At 36.5% G+C, this 25,406-nt stretch overlaps 2 protein-coding genes across 14 annotated transcripts in view; one reads left to right on the top strand and one right to left on the bottom strand.

Annotated features, from left to right (window-relative positions):
• The first annotated feature begins 3,223 nt into the window (after positions 1-3,223).
• Positions 3,224-18,883, top strand: TCP11 (t-complex 11). The gene is made up of 10 exons (XM_070745309.1): positions 3,224-3,564; positions 4,355-4,500; positions 5,740-5,872; positions 7,563-7,683; positions 9,348-9,568; positions 11,241-11,381; positions 13,101-13,320; positions 14,101-14,285; positions 17,140-17,303; positions 18,043-18,883. Exons 2-10 carry the CDS (start codon positions 4,362-4,364, stop codon positions 18,279-18,281), a joined length of 1,563 nt encoding a protein of 520 aa, XP_070601410.1. The 5' UTR covers positions 3,224-3,564; positions 4,355-4,361; the 3' UTR covers positions 18,282-18,883.
• Positions 18,661-25,406, bottom strand: part of ANKS1A (ankyrin repeat and sterile alpha motif domain containing 1A) — a 140,446-nt gene continuing 133,700 nt past the window's right edge. For 6 of the 13 annotated variants that reach the window (XM_070745295.1, XM_070745296.1, XM_070745298.1 and 3 more), the window contains 3 exons: positions 25,191-25,361; positions 23,463-23,561; positions 22,673-22,893 (listed from right to left, as the gene is read on the bottom strand). In XM_070745295.1, the coding sequence (XP_070601396.1) occupies positions 22,774-22,893; positions 23,463-23,561; positions 25,191-25,361 (390 nt within the window). In that variant the 3' untranslated portion in view covers positions 22,673-22,773. Of the gene's footprint in view, positions 21,220-21,299; positions 22,894-23,462; positions 23,562-25,190; positions 25,362-25,406 lie in introns of those variants that run through there. The other 7 variants (XM_070745301.1, XM_070745304.1, XM_070745308.1 and 4 more) reach the window with 3 other exon arrangements.

Here is a 25,406-nt window from a genome sequence, read left to right as displayed (position 1 = left end):
TCTACTGATCTCATCAGTCATTACAGATATACACTTTTCTGGCTTTGTACAAGGAATTTGGCATTCTTGAGAAAGCATGTCATATAACAAAACAAAAATGAAAGGCAGAATGTTTGAACCATCTGAGAGCTGGGCTGCAGTTATGAGAAGGAACTGAGCAACTTTTAGATTGGCACTGATAAGGGGATTCCAAAGGATCTGTGTTATTACTCCTTTGTGCATCTTCTCTTCAAATATATACAAGAACGCAGCTTGTTTAATCTTTAGATAAAGATTGGATAAATGATTCTGTTTAGCTTTGTGAGAGAAAAGAACTTTGGATTGTTTCTCTAGTGTGAGGATGTGCAGAAAGGGAACACTTCTACTTAGGGAGATTACCATATTATAGCATTTTTCATTTGTAGATGATACTAAGCTAGCAGGAGTAGCCAAAAGTGTAGATGACAGCCTCAAGAGCCAAATGTGCCCTATCCCACAAAATGAAATTCAAAGTAGAAAAAAGTAAAGTCTTAGGAAAGAAAAAACAAAACTACAAATATAGATTGGGTGAAATCAAAAAATAGCAGCAACTGTGAGAGGGATCTTGGAGTCTTAGTGGACAATCAATTAAATATGAGCCAGCATTGTGTGACAGCAGTTTAAAAAGCCAATGCAATCCTAAATTACATTAACAGAGGGATTGAATCAAGATCACTTGAGGTACTAATATCACTCTATAAAGCATTAGTAAGACTATACCTAGAATACTGCTTCCAGTTTTGGTCACCACACTATAAAAAAAAGATGTTGACACTCTAGAAAAAGTGCAGAGAAGAGCAACAAAGATGACTAGAAGACTGGAGATTAAACATATGAATAATGGTTGCAGAAACTGGGCATGGCTAATCTAGTGAAGACAAGATTGGGGTGACATGATAGCAGTGTTCTAACATTTGAGAGGTTGTCACAGAGAGGAGGGGGTCAACCTATCTTCCAAAGCACCAGAAAGCCAGACAAGGAATAATGGATGGAAACTGATGTAGGAGAGATTGAACCTAGAAATAAGGAGAAATTTTCTGGCAGTGGGAACAACCAATCAATGGAACAGTTTGGTTTGCCTTCAGAAGTTGTGTGTGCTTTATCATTGGAAACTTGCAAGAAGAGACTGGACAACCATCTATCAGATATGGCATAGGGTCTAGGCTAGGGTTTCCTGCTTGAGCAGGGGCTGGATTAGATGTCCTAAAAGGTTCCTTCCAACTCTTCTTTAGTTTATTATTCTATTCTGTTATTCTAATTCTATTCTTCTACTCTATTCCATACATTTAACAGACAAATTGAGGAAAGGGGGGATCTGTTACAGTAAAATGTATGTGAAACCTAAACGGCATTTTTTGTACAACTATGTATGTTACACATTTGTAAAAATAGGACTGAGATTTTTTGCAAACATTATACAAAGGTTTATTTTACAGACAGATTTAACCATGCAGAGTTACTTAGATGACATGGGCAGCATAGAAATAAAAATATTTTTTATCCAAAATCCACCAAACTGAGGTTTATTAATTTAAGAAAATGCAGATAGCCCATTATTTCAGTAGTGACAGCTAAAAGGTTTAGTGCTAGAGACAACTACCCAGTTATGAGAGACAGATAAAATATGTACCTGTTTAATTTAGTTAAATAAGAAGCTGCTAAATAATAACTCCTCCCTTAAAGAAAATCGCATTCTTGCATGTCATTTCCTGCCATAGATGTGCTAAGGCTGTTTGTGTCATCTCTCTAAACTAGCACTCATGAGAATGGAAATCTACTACAGAGTACTCATGTGGATTACAAAGAGAGCATGCAGAACTTTTAAGACTTGCGGACTCCAAGAACTCTCCAGCCAGCATGGGGAGAGTAAAAAAAACTTAGACACAAAGAAGTGATTCCCCAGGAAAGAATGGATTTATAAAATTGATAGGAAAATGTTTACTCAGCTTCAGTGCATTTGTTTTCTTGGTTTTACAATGATTAATTAATGATTAAGTGGAATGTAACAATTAACACATTTGGGAAGCATTTCTCATGGGTTATAGTACTTACTCTTATTGATATCTAATTAACATCTCCTAGCTAATTTGTTGACTCTGTACATTGTTAAAATCTAAAAGCATTAATTAATGCAGAATTAAACTATTAATTCTGAAAATCCAATTAAGCTCCTAATGACCCTACTTAAACATGGTTTTCTTGGCTATCATGTGCAAACTGTTTGCTACTATATTTTTCTGCTTTCCCCCCCTCAACTTCACAATTTAATTCTCAGCAACCCCAATGAGAAAATGTTGGGCTAATGTCTTGAAACTATTTGAAATACATTTCTTGCAGAATTATTAATATTTACAACATTTGGCAAGCTCCCTTAGAATTTTCATTCTCCTTCCAGATGAGGTTTGTTTGTTTGATTAGATTTATAAGCGTTGTACTGTATCTACTAAGTTTGTACTGCATGGAATGGAAATATCCAGACTTGTTTAAGGCATCTCTAGACCAGTGTTTTTCAACCACTGTGCCATGGCACACTAGTGTGCCGTGAGACATGGTCAGGTGTGCCGCGAAGCTCAGAGAGAAAGAAAGAGAGAGAGAAAGCAAGAGAGAAAGAAAGCAAGAGAGAGAGAGAGAAAGCAAGAGAGAAAGAAAGCAAGAGAGAGGGAAAGAGAACAAGAGAAAGAAAGAGAGAGAGCAAGAAAGAGAAAGAAAGCAAGAGAGAGAGGGAGGGAGGGAAGGAGAGAGAGAGAAAGACATAGAGGGACATAGGGAGGGAGAGAGAAAGAGAGCAAAAGAGAGAGGAAGGAAGGAAGAGAAAGAAAGAGGGATGGAGAGATAGAGAGAGAGGAAGGAAGGAAGGGAGCATTAGATGGCGCCACTGCCTTCCCCATGGATATTCCCATTGAGATTCTCAGGCCATTCTTGGAGCATCTCACTGGGCGATGAAAAAGGGGGCGCCCCGATTATGCTATAATAAAAAAACCCTGCCTTCTCACGAAATGTACGTTTGTGCGGAGCAACAATTAGAGTAACTATGACACCGCGATAACGTCCGATAGGTATTTCACTGCACTGAAATTCTCTTCAGCTTCTCCGAAATTATGACTTCTTCCCATTTCTGGGCCGTTTGGTTCGGTCCTCCGCGATCTTCACGAGACATGAAAGACCTTTCTTCTCAAAAAAATAAAAAAAAAAGAGCGGCGGGGATAGAAATTGAAACGCGGGAGAAGAAAGTTTACGGACCTCGCATCTCATCTGAAGATGAAACAGACACGCCACTTTTACATTCTTGGTCGTCGAGAAAAGACCGTTGGCGCGTACCACTTACACTTGATTCTTTCTCAAAACAGACGCAACCCGCCCGCCCCCCACTTTAGCGGGCAGGTGGTTGGTTCTATTCCGTTAGAATCGCTTCGGCCAAACGGCCGACCTGAAAGCTCTATTGGCTGTTTAGGGTCGGCCGAGAAAAATCCGGCCGCGCAGCCCCCCTCACCTTTGATCACCGCCGCCCGCCCCTGCCTCGCCTCTCCCCTGTTCTCCTCGGGGAAGGTGAGGGAGGGGGACACACCGCTTTGCCTATTCGGTTTCTCCTCTAACGTGGCTCTTGGCCATCCCCTTTCCCAGGCTCCCTTTGCCACCTCAGGGCGTCAGGCGTTGTCAGGAAGATTGGGGGCGGGGGGAGTATTGGGTCAGAAAATGTTTGAAGGGAAAACTCAAATTGCCTTTCCATTTATTTTATCTGTCTCTCTCTCTCTCTCTCTCTGTCTCTCTCTCTCTCTCTCTCTCTCTCTCTCTCTCTCTCTCTCTCTCTATCTATCTATCTATCTATCTATCTATCTATCTATCTATCTATCTATCTATCTATCTATCTATCTATCTAACATGTATAGGATAGTATTTGTTTGTTTGTTTTGCCAGTACATATTGGTGTAGTTTGTATAAACAACATAAGTAAAAAGTAACGATAAAAGAGAATAGGACAGGGACGGTAGGCACAGTGGTGCGCTTATGCGCGCCCCTTACAGACCTCTTAGGAATGGGGAGAGGTCGACTGTAGACAGTCTAAGCAGTGATGGCGAACCTATGGCATGGCTGCCACAGGTGGCACACAGGTGCTCTAACCGGGTCTGAAACCTGACTGATAAGGCTCTAGGACCTAGGTAATCGGCTTCATCTGTAGGAGGTGGAGCACCACCAGTTTCTCAGCAATCTTCTCAATAAAAGAGAGGTTTTCTGTTAATTTTTCTGCTATTTGGCTACAGTACATAAAAATGTTTTCATGGTCTTTAGAAACCGATGTGATAGTCCATGTCATTTTAAAATCTGTGTCTTCCATTAGAAACAAGATGCCTAATCCTAAAGAGACTACTTCAAGTGACTGCAATGACACTCAAACCACAGATTGTAATTCCAGAAAACTGAGGGAGCATGAAGAAATCCAGGGTGGAGACATTCCCAAACTCTGTCCACCTAACATCCCATCTTGTATGTGTAATTTGGACTGGGTGCTAGAAAAATCAAATATTAATATTTACAGCAAAATAGCATGTTACCACCAAAATTGTTTCAAATTCATAATTAGTGGTACAAATAATGCTTTAATAAAACTGGATTAGATTGCACAGAGATATTTGCAAGATAAAAACTGGTGCTGCAAAATTCAATAATTTAATGAAATAAAAGATCTTGAGAGAGTTTTAATTTTTTGTGCAATTTTTCAGAAAGTGGTATACAGTGTTCCCTCGCTTTTCGCGGGGGATGCGTTCCGAGACTGCCCGCGAAAGTCGAATTTCCGCGAAGTAGAAATGCGGAAATAAATACATTATTTTTGGCTATGAACAGTATCACAAGCCTTCCCTTAACACTTTAAACCCCTAAATTGCAATTTTCCATTCCCTTACCAACCATTCAGATTATTACCATGTTTATTTATTAAAGTTTATTAAAAAGAATATTAAAGGCAGATGAAAGTTTGGCGATGACATATGACGTCATCGGGTGGGAAAAACCGTGGTATAGGGAAAAAACCCGCAAAGTATTTTTTAATTAATATTTTTGAAAACCCGTGGTATAGACTTTCCGCGAAGTTCGAACCCACGAAAATCAAGGGAACACTGTATGTTCAACTTTCAAAGCAGAATGATTACTTTTTGATATTTTTATTAGGGGAAAAGTTGTAGGAAAAATAAAACTAGATTGCAATCTACAGATTCTATATTGAAAAATTTCATTTGAAATTTCTTAAAATTTATCTGCCCTCATTCTGACAATTCTCAAAATTTGCAAGAAATGATTATCCCACCCCTATTATCTACATTTGTCCAGTTTCGGTTTTGAAACTACTGTATTTTTGTTCTATCCTTGGATCTTAAATCTTTGGTTCTGGATAAGTACTATCAATTCTTAGTGGTAGCAACATTCATATATATAATTTACTGTTTGGAGAACTTTGTAACGGCCTTCTGTGATGTTTATGATTGTGATATTAGAAATACATGGAAATAACATCCTATATTATTTATTTTCATGCTTATGTGCTGGTAATTATCATTTCTTAGTCTACTACAGACAAGAAAAAACTTGCATTTGCTTTTTTAGAAGTCAAAAAGATAGCAGAGTTTGCATCAAAAAAGTTATTTTGTTTAATTATAAATGGTACGTGTCTTTAAAAACATTCCTGATTGGTGGGCCAAGTAAGCACCATTCTATTTTATTTTTATTTAGCCAATTCTCCCCAAATTCACTCTATCTCAGAGCTCATGGAAACAGCCAGTGAAGTCTCAAAAATGACAATAGCCCATGAAATTGTTGTCAACCAAGATTTCAAACTGCAAGAAGTAAATTTATCACCAAATAGGTAGGTTTTGTTTTCTCCATATTCTCAAAAGTTTTTAGTTAACTGCATAAAGCTGTATTTTTTAATGTGCTATTAATTTGTTGTCAACTCTTAACAGCCATACTGATGGATTTTCTCCATGATGATCTTTCTCTAACTTGGTTTTTCAGGTTTTCTAATGGTGCTTTCTCAGTAATGTAACTTAGTCCTGCAGGTGGTGGTTCTCTTCTCTTTCCTTCTATCTTTTCCGGCATTAGAATCTTCCCAATAGAGCTAGGTCTTCACATAGTATGGTAGTTGGGGGGGAGGGGGGACACCTGCCTTTTGTCATTCTTAGTGAATCTAGTTGAATATGATTTTCATTAAACCTCGTTAGTGTCTAGATTACTTTATTGCCAAATAAGCAATTGTTTTTGTTAATGGAATGTTGTTAAGCTGGATTTGGCTACTTGAGTTGCATAAACCCAAGACATAGTCAGAACACTTGGTGATTGAAAAATTACATATAGATTTCATACATTTTAATAAAAGATGTAAGGCTATGATTAAGAGGCAAAATGTTGACATTTACTATAAAGATGCAAAATGGGAAAGTTGAAACTAATGGTTAAGTATTTATGTAGATTATTATTTTTGTATTCTGATTATGTGTCAATACATTTCTGTTTTTGCATGATTCAGAGAATCAAAAAAGCTCTAGATGAACTTTATGGACCACTCTCAGTTAAGATGTGTTGCATATTGTTAGCTCTCAGCCCACCTTCCCAAGATATACCGATAATAACAAACCATTTAAGGATGTGCAAACTCTACCATTCTGGGAATGGAATATTTTGGAGAACTCAGCCATTTGTTTTTCAATCCATAATGATCTGGAATGGTGGCTTGGTATTCCCCTAGGACAGAAAATTTTCTTTTTATTATCTTTTAGGACTGTTAGGTCTTTGAAACAGCCAGACCATATTCCCCAGAATCAATATCTTGCTGCCGGTTAGCTTCCTCCCATGCCATGTGGGCATGCTGTGTGGGTGCACCACACAGTCACACACATGCTTTGCATATGCGCACATGTGCAGTGCTAAAAAATCTGGGGGGAAATAATAATATAATAAAGTCAAAAACAAGATGGTGACCACATGCATGGTGCCGGAAACTTGGCTTCTGCACATGCTCAGAAGAAAAATAAAAAATATACTTTTAAAAAAAGCCAAAAAGAAGATGGGGACTGTGTGCTTAGTGCTGAAACTTGGAAGTTTCTACACATGCTGAGAAGAATTTTTTTAAAAAAATTAATTACAAAAAAAAAAAAGATGGCGCCCACAGACTGGCACCGACTGAACCAGTTCCATGACATCATCATGACCTTACCAGTGAGTCACTACCAGTTCGGGCGAACTGGTCCGAACTGGAAGGAACCCACCTCTGCTGAGAATATTGTATTCATGCTGTCTGGAGGAAAATTTGAAGTGGCATTCCTTGTTCATTTATTAGAATATTTAATTAATTAATTAATTAATTCATTCATTCATTCATTCATTTATAAATTGTTTAACGTGTACCTACTCTTAACATTTTATATTCATCATCTATTGAAATCTAGTATGTCCTTACAATATTGATTGGCCTGAAAAAGAATTATGTGAAACTTGGTCTCCAGACAATATTGTAGATAGAAAAGATATTAACAGCATCTACTTTTATCTCACTACAGTTTAGAAAGCAGAGTGAAAGAAACAGTGCACAAAGCTTTTTGGGATAATTTGAAAGAACAACTCTCCAAAACACCACCAGACTATTCTCAGGCTATCAAGCTACTTCAAGAAATCAAAGAAGTAAATTATAAAGGGGAATGGGAATGTCATTATTCATATCTAACAAATTAATTTTTGTGATTAAAAAACTATTAGAGGTATAGGTAGGTCTCAACTTAGAACTACTCATTTAGTGACTGAAGTTACAATAGACTGAAAAAAGTAACTTATTACCACTGTTCAAACTTATGATCATTGCAGCATCTCCACAGTCAAGTGATCAAAATTCAGGTGTTTAGCAACTGGCCTGTATTTATGATAGTTGCAGTGCTCCTGGATCATGTGATCACTATTAACCTTCCCAGCTGACATCTAACAAGCAAAGTCAATGGGGAAAGCTAGATCACAATTTGCTTAACAACTGTGGTCACAAGGTATTTAGCAATTGCCTTGGAAAACAATTGTTCATAAATACAATGGTAGTAAATGATAGTAAACAGTAGTAAAAATTATTTCTTGATATGTCCTCTTCCCCCAAAGTTCTGTACTTCATAATAATGCACCCTGGAGTCACAGTAACACTTCCATTGCTTCACATGAGAAATTTATCTGAAGCAGATGGCAGCATCCAGCAATCTTCCCAGCATCTCTCTCAAGCACATGGTTTGGTTAGTAACCATGTAGTTTAGCAACCATTTCAGTGGAACCATTTGTGATTGTTAAACAAGGACTACCTGTAAATTAGCACTTATATCTTCTCCCCTAAAAGGCTTGAAGTTAGTGCTGTCACTTCATCAAAAGCAGCAGCAGAATTATAGGACTTTTCAAAAAGAGTTAGGTAACTATGTGAGTGGGTGTTTTATTAAAAAAAAGATATTCTTTTTTTTATACTAGAACATTTTTATGACTGGTCATTTGCCTAAAATAATCGTGAAAATTAGTACCAGCCTCTTTCCAGCTGTAAAACATTTGAGGATATCTTTGTTCCATATTTATTTGGCACTTTATTGAAACCTGCATAGAGAGTAAAATTCTTTTTCTTTAGCTGAATTTTTTCAATGATACTCCAGGGACCGATACTTCGATTCTTGGTGAGCCCATGTTTAATCAGCTAAAGAATGCTATGAAATTCTGTACCTTCATTCTCATAGTATGACAACCTTTGCTGACAAATTTCAACTCTTGAAGCTTTTATTTTTGGAGTCAGCATCTTGAAATAAGGAGTAATATCAAAATTTGATCCTCATGTTATGAAATGTCAAGTTTGATAGATAGAAGTTTCTCTTTCAATGATCTGCTGACCTGTCTTTAGTTAGGTCATCAATTTTCTTATGTGAAAATTGTTCTTTTTTGATCACATAAATAAGTCTTCCTGATTCACATCTTTATAGTTTTGGGCTCTGCACTCAACTATATATACCAAAAAACAACCTGCATTTGGTTGTCTAAACAAATGTTTAAACAGTTGTCTAAAATTCAATCTGGTCAGTATTCACTGTAGGGCCCCATTTCACAAAAATAGCAACACAACCCTTTCTCATAGCAATTTTCTGCCAAGTAAAATGAAGAGGCTAAAGAACATCAATACTGCCATCTGTTGGCGATTTATAATATTAGAGGCATCCTACCAGTCATTTAACCATCATTTCTATTGCAGTCATGTATGTTATTGAGTTTGAATAGTTAAAATCAATTTGAACATTTGCTTTTACAAATGTTCCATTCCTCCTCTATTCTTGTTATAGACTCTGCTGTCTTTGCTTCTGCCACGGCAAACACGTTTAAAAAGTCAAATTGAAGAAGCACTTGACATCGAATTGATAAAGCAAGAAGCTGAACATGGAGCTTTGGATATCCCCAAGCTTACTACATATATCTTAGGCACCATGGCAATGCTCTGTGCACCTATCAGAGATGAAGAAATACAAAGTCTGCGAATTATGGCAGACCCAGTTCATTTGCTCAGGTGGGTTTGAGTTTTGAGGAAATACAATCCTGTATGAATCATGCATTATTTATTAAAATTATATTGATGTAGGATGCATAACCTTGTTATTGTAGGGCAACAATTTTCTATGATTTTAATTTATAAAGAAACTTTCAGTTCACCATTTTTCATCTCTAGAAGTAAGAAAAGACGCACCTAAAAATGTCTGTTTGTCCAATTTAGACTTTTTGCAAAGTCTAAAAGTAAAACAAACATTGAGCTTCAGTCTGTTATTGTTATTCCTAAAGCAATGCATTAGAAACTACAGTGGTATCTCTACTTAAGAACTTAATTCATTCCATGACCGGGTTCTTAAGTAGAAACGTTGTTAAGTAGAAGCAATTTTTTCCATAGGAATCAATGTAAAAGCAAATAATGCGTGCAAACCCACTAGGAAAGAAATAAAAGCTCGGAATTTGGGTGGGAGGAGGAGGAAGAAGAGGAGGACAGTTGCTGCCGAAGGAAGAAGGTGAGGTGAGGGGAATTTTAAAAATCCAAAACTTTAAGATGTAAAAAAAAAGAGGGACTCTGAGGCGGCAAGGAGGAACACGCACCTCAAATACAGCTCGAGGCTGTGTTCCTTACACTGGCTGCTGTTGCTGCTGCCTCTTCCTTCCCATTCTGAAGGGCTCCCCTCTCCTCTCGCTTGCTTTGTAGCTGTCGCCTTTCTTTCGCTGTGGTGACTCCTTGGCTGCCCAGAGCGAAGGGAGCATTTCTTTTATCTGGGCGCTGGCAGAGGTTTATTTCCTGTCCAAGTGCCCAGAGAAAGGAAAATGCTTCATTCGCTCTGGACTGTCAAAGCCTCCTTAAGCGGCACCAAAAGTCTCCTCTGGCAGCCCAGATAACCAGGATTAAATGGGGAATGGCAGGAAACTAGCCGGGCCTTCGTGCCACTCTCAAATTTCCTGGGAAATTTTTCCGGGCTTGGATTCTTAAGTAGAAAATAGTTCTTAAGTAGAGGCAAAAAAATCTTGAACACCTGGTTCTTATCTAGAAAAAGTTCTTAAGTAGAGGTACCACTGTATATGTAAGAATAGCTGGGCTCTTGAATTTGATATTTCCTATGCTGGCACAGCTCTGAAAACAGAAACAATCTTTCTCCAAGTTTAGTTACTGAAATGAATCTACCTATGTTGAATATAGGGTCCACATGTGCTGCTTTAAATTTATCAATTTGTTTATTTAAATTTGGAGCCAGATTTGCATTTACATTTCACCAGGAGTATTAGGTGATAAGCAGTGAAGCTTAACAGTAACCTAAAGCTTATTCCCGACATTATCCATGCAAAAGAATATTTGCTTGTCTGATAAAAGGAAAATAGTCACCATGAGCCAACAGGTTGGGACAGTGTTTTCTTTTCTAGCCCAATGACAGAAAATCATTTTAGCCAACCCTTGGAAAAGAAACAGTTTAATCTTGGGATATGAATGCCAGATGAGCTGGCTTCATTACAGAGACTCTCCATCTGTGATATAAACTTAAAGAAATTAGGATATTTTATTTTATTTGACTTGTATGGATATACAATTGTAATTTATGTAACTTATAATTTAATATTCTATCATTTAAAATCTAAGCTTGATTCCTTGTTGCTAGAAATGGTGATTTAATTACAATGCAAAATGATTTTGTTCTTGTTATCTATGACAGTGAGATCTTCCGAGTTCTGAACCTAATGAAAATGGATATGGTCAACTTTACCATACAAAGCCTTCGACCTCATCTTTTGGAGCATTCTGTGCAATATGAAAGGAAAAAATTTCAGGAACTCCTGAACAAACTACCAGGCAGGTATCAAAGAGTGAGCAATGTACATTTGCTAGATCATTTTTATAAACTAATAATTAACAGAGCCAAACTCTATAGGCCAATGATGGCGAACCTTTTCTCCTTGGTTGCTGAAATGATTCCGTCAACACTGTCAAGCTATAGTCTGCACTACTATTATTACTAGTTTTTTCTCATCATTCCTATCACCCATTTCCTCCCACTTAAGACTGTATGACTGTAACTTGTTGCTTATATCCTTAAGATTTTTATTAATATTGATTTTTTTCCTCATTGTTTATTTGACCCCTGTGATAATCATTAAGTGTTATACCTCATGATTCTTGACAAATGTATCTTTTTTGTCTGTGTACACTAAGAGCATATGCATCAAGACAAATTCCTTGTGTGTCCAATCACACTTGGCCAATAAAGAATTCTATTCTGGAAAGCGTGCCCACATACATAATTCAGTGCTCCACCCGCATACGCGTGCAACCCACCATGCTGCCCCTCGCATGTGCATGCAACCCACCATACTCCCCCATGCATGACCCCTGCGCCCCATTTTGGGTCTATCAGGCCTCTCTGGAGCCTCCAGAGGCCCGAAACAGAGTGTTTCCAAATGGTAGGCCCATTTTCACCCTTTCCGGGCTCCAGAGGCTTTGTTGGAGCCTGGAGATAGAGAAAACAGCCTCCCCCACCCCTGCAGACCAGAAATAACTCATTTCCTGACTTCTGGTGAGCCCAGTAGGCCCATTATTTGTCCTCCAAAAGGTTTTTTGCTTTCTTGGAGTCTAGGGAGGGCAAAAAACGCCTTTCCAGAGCTTCTGTGCAAACCTTGTACTTACCTGGCATCCAAAATGGGCTGTGTGGAGACTCCTGGGAGAAGATGGGTGGTGTGGGCGGGGCCAGCTGAAAATCAGCTGGCTAGCACATGCATGCATGCTGGAGCTGAGCTACAGCAATAGCTTATGTGCCCGCAGATATAGCTCGCCATCTTGGCTATAGGCCTTTGTCAACATTTACTCCCAGATAAATATTTATTTATTAATTGGATTTATATGCTGCCCCTCTCCGAGGACTCGGGAGGTGTCCTGAGGGGGGAATATAACAGGGATGTTAACATTTTAAGAAATACATAAGAGAATATTTAGAGTCCTACCTTCTATTACATCATCTTGTCAAGTTACCATATTTTTAGGAATATAAGACGCACCAGGTATTCATCTGTCTAGTCCTTAACCTGGTCAGCTTCAACACATTAGTTCACTCACTGGTTTTGAGGTTGGGGTTGTGCTTCTAAAGCACAGCTGATGAGTGGAGGCCGAAGGGTGGGGACTGGAGGGTGGGCGGAACTACATTTGGAGTATAAGATGCAGGGGGGGAAAGTATGTTTTATATTCCGAAAAATACATTTGGCTACTGTGAATTTGTATGTTTCTTGCACCTGTCAGTTGGGTAAACTCCAGTTCTGAAAATAATTTCATAATATCTAGAAAAAGCTAGTTTTTCTGAAATTGAAAAAAATGGAATTATTTTTAAGATTAATTAAAAATATAGGCAAGCTATAACGCAAGAATATTACTTCACAAATTGAAATGAAAATTACTAATATGTGAGAATTTATGGAGTGCACTTGATATATATAAAAAATCAGCCTCTATCCAAAAAATAAGAAAAGAGAAATTACTGAAAAAAACAGCTGTGTTTCTTTTCCAAATTTTCCATTATTGCAGACAGTCTAACTTATACAACTGACTGGCTACACAAGGCCGTAACCAAAGTGTCAAAATCTGATTTGCTTCCTTCTTCATCTACCTCTGGAACCAATGGACCACCTGTTTCCACTTTTCCTATGTCTGCTGGAAAAGTCTCATTTATTCATAGTCCCACTGCTGTGTTAAATCAAGCGTATATGGATTTGCTGGACTGGGAGCTTGGAAGAGAACACTATCCTGAGGTAAGAGGTTCCTTTTAAAAGAATTGTAGATCAATACCAAGAAAGATTTAAAAAATAGGGAAGCATAGTCTTAATTCAGTAAAGTACAACTCTAATCTTAATTTCCACACGGCAGCTAAATGGTTATGAGGGAAGTTTACCACAACAGACCAATGAAGAGCACTGGATAAGAATATATAGGAATGGAGGTTGGGGTGAAAATATGCTACAGATAGTCAATCCTGACAGAAGATCTAAATATTGTCTTCTGGACCAGATTATAAAATTCAGGAGAGACGCAATCATAATGGAAGACTATAACTATATAGATGTCTATTGGGAAAAACTTAGCCAATGTCCAAATTTTCAAAATTCTTCAGTTGTCTTTCATTTTCCATAGGGTAATGTCTCTCCTAGATCTGATCCTAGGCAATAGGGAAGAATTAGCTTTAAAAACTTTTAATTGTTCAAAAAATGTTTTTAAAAGCGCAAAACCAATCCCAGGTTGTATAAACAGAAATATAGTGTGAAGACATTAGAAAACAAAATTGTTCCCTATAAATTCCGAATTACTTAAACCACACATAGCTAACTACTACATCCAGTTCTGGGCCCTTCATTTTTTTGAAGGCTCAAAGCACATCGACTGATATGAATTCTTTGCTGAAAAGTGTTTAAACATGCTAGAGGTTCATCTGTCAGCGATGCTGAAAATTAGATTCCTGTATTGGATTCAGTGATCTCCAAGATTTCTTCCAGCCCTTACTTTTTTGTGATCTCATGAATATTCTCTCTTTGTAGACTATGTTGATGGACAAAGCTCGTTTGCATGCTCTACAAGTAGAAGTGAATCAGCTGGTCATTATTGCTTCAGTCTTATTAGTAAGCAGCAATATATGTGGAAATGAGTTATTCAGTTCACCAAGATGTGGCAGTAGGCTGAAAAGAGTAATAAAAGCTCTTCTGGAAGGTCTCCCTGATATAAGGCAAGCTATTTTAATATTTTCTGAAGACAGGAATAATATTTCCTAGCCCACTCTTTTGCAGGTTATAATGAGCTAAAATTTTGTGATACTTTATGGAAAAGGGTAGATAAGGGTAGATAAGGCTAGTTAACAAGGGAATCAATTGATCAAGCCAACATCCACTCCACACTGTTTATGGACTCAATATGGTACTAAACCAAAGCTTGTTGAACAAACCATAATAGCCTGGTTTGTATACAATGTTAAGCTCAAAAGACTAGCTTATAATAGGGGAACAATTATCTACTGTTTTATTTCTTGCCTACCTAAATCTTGTCCACTAACCTATGTTAAAAGGAAAGAGGTGTGTATAATTTTAAGATTACATTCTGCAATTATTTAGGTATTAATGTTATTACGGCATTAATGTTATTAAGGCCTCTGACCATGTGGGTGGTATTCTTGTTTTTGCTAATACATCATTAAATAATTATAACATTATTTATTTCAGTGGGTTTTGTATATTTTTATATACTTTAACCAGTTTCCCATCTGGGCCAGGGATTTTATTATTTTTTTGTTTGTTCAGAACCATCTCAAATTCTGTAGTTGTAATTGGTCCATCTCTCTTTGATCTTCCATAATTTGTTTTATATTTGTTGATTCTAGGTATGTTCTTCCCTATTGTGTTGTGTGCTTCCTTTCTCGTCCTATAAATTGTCCATCACTTTTCTCTCTCTTTGTTTTCTCAATTTATATGCAAGCCAACAACTTGGTTTATTTACATTTTTGAAATAATTTTGTTTGCCCATCCTAAATTTTTTGTGCCAATTCTTCTTGGGTATTCAAATTTATCTTATGGTTTATCTCTTTGTTCTTTTACTCTGTTATTTTGGGAGTCTTTTTGCAATTCCACTTCTATTTTATTTAATTCATTGTGCAAGGCCTCTTGTAATCTTTTTCTTTTATTTCTCATTGCCAAGAATGCTATTGTTTGCCCACATATATATGCTTATACAGGTTATTCTTAAGGGACTGTGGGGTGGGTATGGGTTTGGGTCTGGTGAGGATGATTGATATTGGTGTCCTGTGTTGTGACACCAGACCCAGAACAACACAGGACGGCACTACCAATCACTCTCACCAGGACCAAATCCATATTCTCCCCACAGACAAAATACAACCACCACCCAGAAACCAAACCAGAGGTGTCTCCAACTGCTGCACCCCCCTCCGACACAAACACAAAGCAATCTGACACACATAATCAATAGCCAGACCACAAACTTGGAGCCAAACAAAACCCCGGATGTTACACCACAGACATACATTACAAACAGCTGACTAGTCTGCAGGCATCAACTACAACTCAGGATGTCACCCCTAATCTGCAAATATCAACTAATCTGCATACATCAACTGCATCAATTACTCAAGGTATTGCCCCCACCAACTAATCGGTATTGTAATAATAATATAGATATAAGTACTTAATTATTAAGTTAAATATTTCTACTAATCGTAATAACAACTTGTCTCTCTATTCTCAAGCTCAATCAATATAATACAATGATATGGTTAATTAATTAGAGAGTTCTTCTAATAAATATCAATCAGCCCGCAAGTTTATAATATATGTAGCTGATTTTACTTCTCTAAATTTCACCCAGTAATTCTTTTTCTCCTTGCCAATTTAGAGATCTTGTTATTTTTCCTCTTCCCCTTTTAAAGTTTTTAAAATAATCTTATTTTGTTTTGTTTTTAAAGTCTCAGTATCTTATCCAAACAATAAATCCATTGCTGTTATTCCATTTCTTGATATCTCAGAAATTTCTTCCTGCCCAGTTAATAATTGCCACCACGTTTCAAACTGACTCGAATATTACCAACCTCCAGCTTCTAATTGCTCCAAAAGACTCTGTCCTCAATTAAGTTCAAGAAAGAAAAAAACAAGTATTTTAGTCCTTTATGTCATTTAATCCTTTCAATCTTTGACATTTATTCCACTTTTTGCTTTCAAAGCCTTTAGATTGTGCCATCAATATATATATATATATTTTACAAAGTCACTGTTGCTGTGACTCGTCCTGCTCCACAGCTTTTAATTTTGACTTACCGTATTCTCCGTCACCACTTCTGTCAAATCTGAGTATTAATCCTGTTGCACCTTCAGGTTCCTTTTATTATGATGATTTTTTGGGTAACTTTTTCCTTCACCGAGTAGGCTTCGTTTACATTTTTCGACTTCCTTCTCTATGACTGCCACGGCTAAGGCCAGCCAGAATGGCCGGGTCTCTTGCCAAAGTTAAGAGGTTTCTCCTATCCCTTGAGGCAATTGTCAGTAGCCTCGAGGTCTCCAGATTTTCCCCTCTCCTCTGATCTGTCTGTCTAAATCCAAACATGCCTTTTCAGCTCTGCCCCACCCCCTAATGAGGAAATACAAGCTTCAGAAGTAGAGCCCTGTTCCCTAGCTTCTCAAAGCAGTGACATTACCACCAGAAGCCGTAAAAGATGGAACCCTAGCAGATTCTTTGAGGAGGAATGCATCAGATGGTCAAAAGTGGTAGACAGCAGCAATCCCACAAGTACCTTGGCACAATGTATCACTCTTTATGGAATAATGAAAAAATATCTTAAAGGGCATTCATTGGACGAACAACAATTTGAATTTTGGAACCATGCATTAAGAAAATTGTATACATACAGTCAAGAGGACTGGAATGTTAATTCTAATTAATTGTTGCTCACTTTTTGTCAGAAACTTAGTTTTGAGACAGCATATCAAACCAATTTTATTATCTTAGGTTAAGAATCTTTCTCTTCATTAAAATTTCAACTGACATAGTTAACATGTTTGTTATTATTGTATGATTAGATCAGAAAATGCCTTAATGGATATCAGCAATCAAATACACATGGAAGTAAATGCCATACTTAATCAGTTGGGTTACTCTGCACTCAGTACTGATAAGGCTGCTTCACTCAAAGGCCAGCTTAGGAACCTTGGAGATAAAAACAATGCTGTACGGGTTCTAATTGGTAAGTTATTCAAGTTTGGTTTGATGAAGGTCTATTTGGACATAGAAAATGATGAATTTCAACTCCAAACTCTGAATCATGAATACCACTCACAAAATATAGATTCAATATGTACAATGCTTTGTATAAAAGAAAGTTTCTAGAATACTCAAAATACTTTGAAAACATTTTTGCATTTATTTCTCTACGAAGCAGCAGTTTGAGTACCATTTTTAATACAAATTGCCAGAGAAGAGTATTTAATATTGTCAGTCAATTAGAATTGTGCTTCTGTTTGGATGGGTTAACTGAAGTACCTTCAACTCTGATTTAAATATTATTAAATTGAAGCAATGTTTTAATAAATTAGTGAAAATCTCAGTAAGATAGCATAATGTGTGTAATATACAGCGCCTGGCATTTATAACAAGAAAAATTTACCTTTTATTTCCAATGGAGTCCTTATATTACAGTTATGATTGGTGTTAATCAAATGTACTACTTGGGATATAGAATGTCAACAAAACCTTAATTTACCAAATGCACAACTGTCGACAGATGATTTTAAATACTTTTTGAGTTTTAAAATATAATTAAAACACATAAATTTTAATTATTTTGCTACCAGCTCTTTAAAAAATTGACTCTATCCTGAATTTTTCTTTATAACTTTGCAGTTGACAATCAGTGAGACCCCCGAATGATGCAGCCTTAATTATAGCACTCTAGTCTATTTCCAAATCTCTCTTAATTTCCACAGAGCAACGAATCCAGACTTTTCTTAGACACTGTTTGTATCCTGGTGGCCAAAACGCTAAGAATCTACTACAAGGCCTTAGTCCTATTCAGGAAGAACTATTGGAAATTGGTCAGAGGTTTGGTAGTTTGATTCATCACAACAGACAGGTATTTGGTCCATACTACTCAGAAATACTGAAGAAATTGCTGCTTCCAGAGGCAAAGTCTGAAACAGGGGAAGTTTCTTCTGTAACAACCTAACAAGGCAGATCATGTGACGGCAAGGAGAGGGGAGATTCAAACTGGCAATTGTTCAGACAGTACTTTGATGCAAAATTCAATGTGATCAACGGAGCAGCTGTCCTGCTCTTTGCTGCTTTATTCCAAACTGAAGCTGCAAGGTACAGCTAATAACAACAAACTGACAATGCCAAGTTTGCTGCAGTAAACCTTTAAACAGCTCAAAATGTTGTCCTGTGATTTTAAACTAGCTAGTACATGTTATTTCAATTGGGAAAAGTAACTTTAATATCCCATTCCTATGATTAGAATTTGTTTTAATATTTTCAACATAACATCAGTTAATATAGAACTGTAATTTTAAAATACTCAGTACAGACTAATATACCACAACAACCCATACAGAGATGTCTAATTTTATTAATTTACTCAGTTCTAACTCATACAGTTATGAAAAACAAACAACAAAACGACTGCTGGAAGCTCAGAAATATTTACAGTCTCGCCTTGTTGTAGTGAGGTCAGTCTATGTTGTTGCACAGATTGGTTATGTTTGGTACCACAAAAAAAGAGAGGGAGAAAGAGACAGAGACAGAATAATTTTTATATACAGAAAATAAAAAGGAAATAGTTCAAGTATCAAAATACAAAGACAGATTAAATAACATTTTATTACAAATCAGTCCCACTGCCATACATCACAATTAGCATAAAAGTGTTGATATTCAAACTGCCTATTACGAAGAACCTGCCTGCCTTCTTCAGAAGCAAGGATAGCAGAAAATCCTGCTGATAGACATTCATACTGATCATGCAAACAGAGGCAGTGAAGGAGTGAAATATCACCCAGCATTATTATTTTCACAGGCAAAGAAGGTATTGAAAAAGTGAGGTATCATTAGATACCTGTCTGCAAAACAGCACAGCTCATCGCTTGAAGCTGCTTTAGAATTCTTTCCCAAAGAAGGCTGGGCAGATTGTCATGTACCTCAAATTCAGGATTTCTCTCACAAGCTAAGAAAATCTAAAGGCCAATTTCTGTGAGCTGATACTAGTGTGTAAAAATATAAAACAAACAAAAAACATCCTACAGGAGTTTTAATTTTCATAAACGGATTTTCCATTCAAAAGATAAGCAGTAGCTCATCCATCAAAGCGTTTATAAAGTGTTCCCCCCATCTTGGACTCAAATGAAGTAAAAAATAAGCCTATAAGTTTAGAATTTTTAGAATTTAGAACCTTTCCTTTTTGAAAAGGTGTTCTAACAAAAGCAGCACAGGAGATGTTATTTCAGCACACAAGTGTAGTATTTTAAAGGACCAATAAACAGATTAAGTGCCAGCAATAGATGGTATTATTCTCTGTGTGCTACAAAACATCACAGAGAGACAAAAGTCAAATACTTTGGAGTCTAGAAACAGCTACAATTGTAGGAAAACTCAAGTCCAAAATGGCTTGAATTGTCTTCTTAAAAGGAATGCTTAATCAGGAGATGCACTCATGGATATTGCTATGTCCATGTAAACTCAGAAAGGAAGCACCAAATTACTGGAAGAAGCAAATTGGAAGCTTTCATTATTTTTGTCAATATGTTCTAAGGCTAACTATCCTATCCTCCTTAGCAAAAAATGCAATTTGCATTCTTTAAGAACAGACTTACTGGTACAGTAATATTTATACCAACACCAGCATATCATTTACATATGCATATAAAGGAATGTTGTGTTTCAAGAAATTCATCTGTGAATTATTCCCAAATCAACTATTTGGGATACTTTTTCCTCCTATTTTTAACCAAATAGAGCAAGATTAAATTACATCTTAATGATACAGCAGTAACAAAAATTGAAGAAAATCATTAACACAGTGATAGGGTATAGCATACTATCATATCCATAAAAGCATTATTTGAACTTCATCTTTTTCTTGGATAGGATAGAGATATATATTTATCACGGTCAGAACTGAAGCCAGAGTTCAAAATTGTGAATGCTTCAGATAACTCATTCTCTAGTTTAGCTTCTATCTGAAGCAGTCATTGTTGAATTAAGTGGAATTAAGGAAATAAATTGTTTTAGCATAATGCCCATGATCTCCACTCTTTTATACTCTGTAATTATTATATAAGATACTTAAATTATGAACTTAAATGAGCATTATTAAATTATCAACTAGTATAAAAAGTGCTAATCAGTGAATAATCTTCTAAAAATCTCAAACCACAGAGTACAATCCAATCACATTTTAAAAAATAGATTACTTGATTGAGATGCAAGAAATCAAAGTCCAGTTACTCTAAATTGTGTGGAGAGGAAAAAAATACTTTCACAAAACAGTTGTATTGCAGTGAAACAGTTAAGTAGACTTACTTATACTAGGCTTCTAGTTAGTTCAAGAACTGTCAAGAATTTAAATTTCTCTGGTTCTTTTAAGTTAAATACGCTTTTAAAATTATTACTGTAACTATTAAGAATGAACAATTTTCAGCCTAGGTGCTAGTACCTCAACATAAATTTAATATTGCACCAAGTTGGGAATTCGCTTATTACTATTCCAAGCCAAGTATGAATATATCATTTAATATTCAGATATTGTAAAGCTATATTATAAGACAGGCATATTCATGTTTTGTTTTAGCAGTTATAGTTGTTCAATTCCATCAATGCTATGCTGAAATTGAAGTTTTCACAATATAAAGGAAACAAAAACATTTCAAACTAAAATTCATGGCATCAGTCTTTTAACTGCAGAAGTTTCAGTTCTTTTGCTAAAAATGCATATTGCTTTTATCAGCTTGTGGCTTGGGACTCTTTCACTCAACTCTGGAAGTCCTTAATGAGCAGCCAAGGACACAACCCAGAGCCGGGTGTTGATCTTCGTACCTCCAGATTTCACTGCTTCTTAGAGCTCTGCTCATTTACTACATTTCCATGGAGAAACGTGGATGTCTGTAGTTCAGCTTGGCAGAAGGCAAACAAAATGGGGACAATATTAATGAAAAGAAAGCTAGGGATTGAATGATTTTATACATTGAAAAAATGCAACCGAGGGAAGTTTTTATTATTGTCATTGACTAAACCCCACATGTGAGAAATTTATGGTAATTTACATAAGGTGATTTAGTCGCAGTAACTCTACTGTCTCTGAATAATATTAAGTGTCTGGATTATCGCTGGAAAACTTGTGTTTAGTGAAAACAAAATATTTGAAGGACAGTAGGCAAATGTCAGACATCATCTAAACAGAGATGATCTTAGATTCCATCTCATAAAATAAACTGAATGTTTGGAATTGTTGTCCAAAATAGTACTGGCTATTTAATTCCACAATAAAAACAAAGCTTGCTGCTTTGGAGACAAGCATTCAGTAAAAAGACAGTAATTTAAAATTCAATCTACCTTTGCATTCTTATGTTAAAAAAAACTGAATAAAATTTGTATTGAAAAGATGTAAGAAGTCAGAATACTATTTACTGGCCTGCCAGAAGAAAGGTGAATTATAAATATTTTCAAAACTCCGATATGTCTGGCATGCCACATATTTAAGAATATCCTGTAAATCTAGATATCTTTTCTTTTAATTGTCAACATCCATTTTTCCATCCATTTTTCCTACCATTTGCCTTGATCTTATCCTTTATCAGCCTCCGATCCTTATTTATAGCAACTAGTGTGTATCTTTGTAAGATGCACTCTAATTAAAGTTCAGGAAACGTGATTAATCAGTTAATTGTAAGTGGATTGCTTAACAGAAAGCTCTAACAGTAAATCCTATACAAACTGATCAGAAATACTTGGGAGAGCTGAAACATTCCTGTTTAACATTATTTATATCAAGTCTGACTCCTAGGAAAAAAGAAAGTGCTTAATAGAGGGAATTGTGGCGCCTAGTTGCCTTTTACATTATATCATACATTCCGGTATCAAGAAAGAGTTAAAGAGTGTGAACAAGATTCATGCTAGAAATCAGGTGAGCAAGAGGTTTGCAAACAATATCACAGTAATTAGTGTCTTTTGAGATGACAGGTAAAAGAACACTACATGGAACAGTTGTGGCCATGTCTTAGTATGGAGATATAAATCTAGATTACAACAATATGTACACAAGAGAACAAAGTTGTAGAACAATCCAGTAACAAGAATGCTAAACAGAAAAGCCCTCTGGAGTGTTAATCCACTCCATATTCACAGTGTCAACATGAAGAGAAAATCAAAAACACCGGTTGATTTTCCCAAATCCATATACTGAACTCACATAGGCTTCATTTCTCCCATATCTCAAGACATCTAAAAACTGCTGACTCTCTCAATGTGTTACCCTTGTTTCCTTTAGGAGAATTCACAGTGTTCAGTAGAAAGCAGATACAAAAAGCTGTTTAGTCTATGATAATCCTATCCTGCTGCCTCTGGTGGCACCATGCCTAGTGCCAGCAATGGGGGGGAAGGAAGGTTTAGAACAGCAGGCAGATCAGACTGCAAAGGCACAGTTAGACTGGTTGGATGTAGATTTGTTTTCAGAAGATAGTAGTCTCATACTTAGTGCTGAGGGTCCTCTTGGAATCCTGCTTGGGCTCAACTACCCAGGATACACCAGCATGGGTCTGGGAGTCTTGGTCCTCTTCAGATTGCTCCAGCTAGAGAACATTAGAAAAGAAAGAACATTTCAGGCAACCTCTTTTCTTTGGAAGTATGAAATTAGGTGCATTTTTAAACCAATGGACAGAGACATGCAGATTTAGAATGAAGATAGCTACTCTAGCATTTAAGCATAATATGTGTACATGCATATGGGATATATGTAGTAATCAGAAAAATCTGTATCGTATTTCGATAAAACAAAAATAGAATCAGCTCAGTACAGATTATGGACAAGTTAAGAATATGAGCAGGTTAAATTTTGCACATTAGAAAAAAATAACACTGAACTGATTTTCAAACAAAATATTCCTATGATCTACTATACTATATTTTTTATAATTTATTCTCTATCAACGGAACTATTTTCCCTGCCAAACTGAATCTGATCAGTCCAAAGGTTGTTTACTGCACACTTCTCAAAATCTACCTTACATAATGTTAAGTGGAATTGTTGTCCAGAATGGAATAAAGAGCATCAAAGCTAATGAAGGAATCTGAAGGAGATCTGGTGCGCTTAAAGAAACAGATTCACAACTAGAAACGTGACTGCAAGAAGGGTAAAGACCTTAGGTCCTGGACTAACAGACTGCAACGGTAGATAGGAAGGACGGTGTGTGGTACAGGTATGACAGTAACAACAGCGACTATCAGAAGGGAGCGGCACCTGAGGAGTGGGAGCAAGCAAAACACAGACAGAAGGTAAGAAATAAGGACAGCAACCAAGAAAGAAATCTTATGGGTTAGAATTCCAGAAGATTTATTTTCTTGTTAGATTAACAAAGACCATTAATGGGATAATCTTGGAAAGTTAAAGAATAGAAACTAAGTAGGATATATGTGTGATTAGTTGTGTGCTTGTTGTTCCTACTGGATAACGGGAAGCTTAAGAATAATACTTATATGTATAATTGTTGACATAAAAGCCAAAGAGGTTTTTGCAATGAACATAGATTCATGTTAAAGGGAAGTGTAGAGATGCTTGAGCAACAGCAATTTTGAAGAAAAATATAACTTTACAGCACAGATATTATAAAGACATCATTTTACTTAATATTTACTATTTTTGTAACTTCCTATGTTACTGTAAATTATCAACTTAATGTATAGTTGTTAGAAAATGTGAGAAATTAAACTAAGACTGGATTAATAAATCCACCTTACCAGGTCACAAGATGAGAAAATATGCCAGTGATCAAGTAGGTCACTCTTCCCCATAATGCTTTTCAGAGAGCATTTCTATTCTGCCAACATTGGTAATATATGGAAGCCAATGACAATATTATTGCTTGGCTCAAATTATATGCATCAAATAACAATTAAAAAAGGGGGAGAATATAATTTGCTATGTTTGCTTTTAAAACACATAATGTTCAACTTTTGTAGTGATTTGTATTTTTCCTGTTGTTTGATAACTAATGGTCTATTTTCACTTACCTGAAGTGGTCCTATGGGAAGGTAGACAGTTTTTAGAAGTGGGATAAATATTTCAAATTTAAAATGTTTCCAGTTTGAATCTGAATTTGGATGCCCCAAATAGTCTGGACTTGATTACAAACTTGAAATAAGCTTTCAAATTCAAAATGCTTAAAATGGCTGGAACAATCTGCCCTGAAATCATTTTTTTTTTCAAATACAGAAATACTTTTATCCTATAAAGCTTTGAGTGGTCAAACGGCGACAAGATATTTTAGAAGTTGAAAAGCTGCAAACCATAGGGAGGGGGTGCCAATTCTAATATTACATTTTTTTAGATCAGTGTTTCCCAACCTTGGCAACTTGAAGATATTTGGACTTCAACTCCCAGAATTGAAGTCCAGATATCTTCAAGTTGCCAAGGTTGGGAAACACTGTTTTAGACAATCCCCTCCTAAGAAGAATATATTGTGGGTTTTCAAACATGTTCAGTTGTGGTAGTACTAAAAGAGCTTGAGTACCACAGAAGGCCCATCCTTGCTCTAGACCAGGGTTCCTCAACACCAGGCCACAAAGCAGCACTAGGCCATAGCCCAGCAAGGAATTGGGCAGCGCAAGTGAGTGAAGCCCCATCAGTGCATGTGCAAGATCCAGACCATGCATGAAACCATGTGACCCTGGTCTGCAGAAAAACTGCCCCCCATGGAATGGTCCCTGGCTCCCAAAATGTTGGGGGTTGCTGCTCTAGAGCATTTCCCTAAATAAAAGATTAAAAAAATAATAGTCTTGAACAGAAAGTAGAAACTTAGAAAGATAAGTTCAGATGACATTTAAGTTTTGCATAGTTCTATAGCAAAGGACAAAAACGTGATATACATACTGCGGACTTTCTCATGCTGACTCGAGGTTTAGGCACTGGTTTTGAAGATTTTGTTTCTATCATTTCTGCAGTCAAAACAGCTGGAGATTTTGATTTTTGAGCTTGAAGGGCCAACTGGTAGGCCACTTCAAATGCTTGCCCCAATGTCAGAATGATTTCATATGTTAAATTCTTGGGAAAAAAGAAACAAAAGATACACAATATTTAAAATATTTA

The sequence above is a fragment of the Erythrolamprus reginae genome, chromosome 3, assembly GCF_031021105.1.
Source record: "Erythrolamprus reginae isolate rEryReg1 chromosome 3, rEryReg1.hap1, whole genome shotgun sequence".
Taxonomy (NCBI): domain Eukaryota; kingdom Metazoa; phylum Chordata; class Lepidosauria; order Squamata; family Dipsadidae; genus Erythrolamprus; species Erythrolamprus reginae.
The sequence above is the reverse complement of the archived record's forward strand: the minus strand, read 5'-3'. Positions and strand labels throughout refer to the sequence as shown.

Excerpts from the sequence above, each read along its gene's own strand:
- TCP11 (XM_070745309.1), top strand. The coding sequence starts at position 4,362 with ATGCCTAATCCTAAAGAGACTACTTCAAGTGACTGCAATGACACTCAA. Across the intron at positions 4,501-5,739 it reads TCCACCTAACATCCCATCTT|CCAATTCTCCCCAAATTCAC; the intron begins GTATGTGTAATT and ends ATTTTTATTTAG. Across the intron at positions 11,382-13,100 it reads CTGAACAAACTACCAGGCAG|TCTAACTTATACAACTGACT; the intron begins GTATCAAAGAGT and ends TATTGCAGACAG.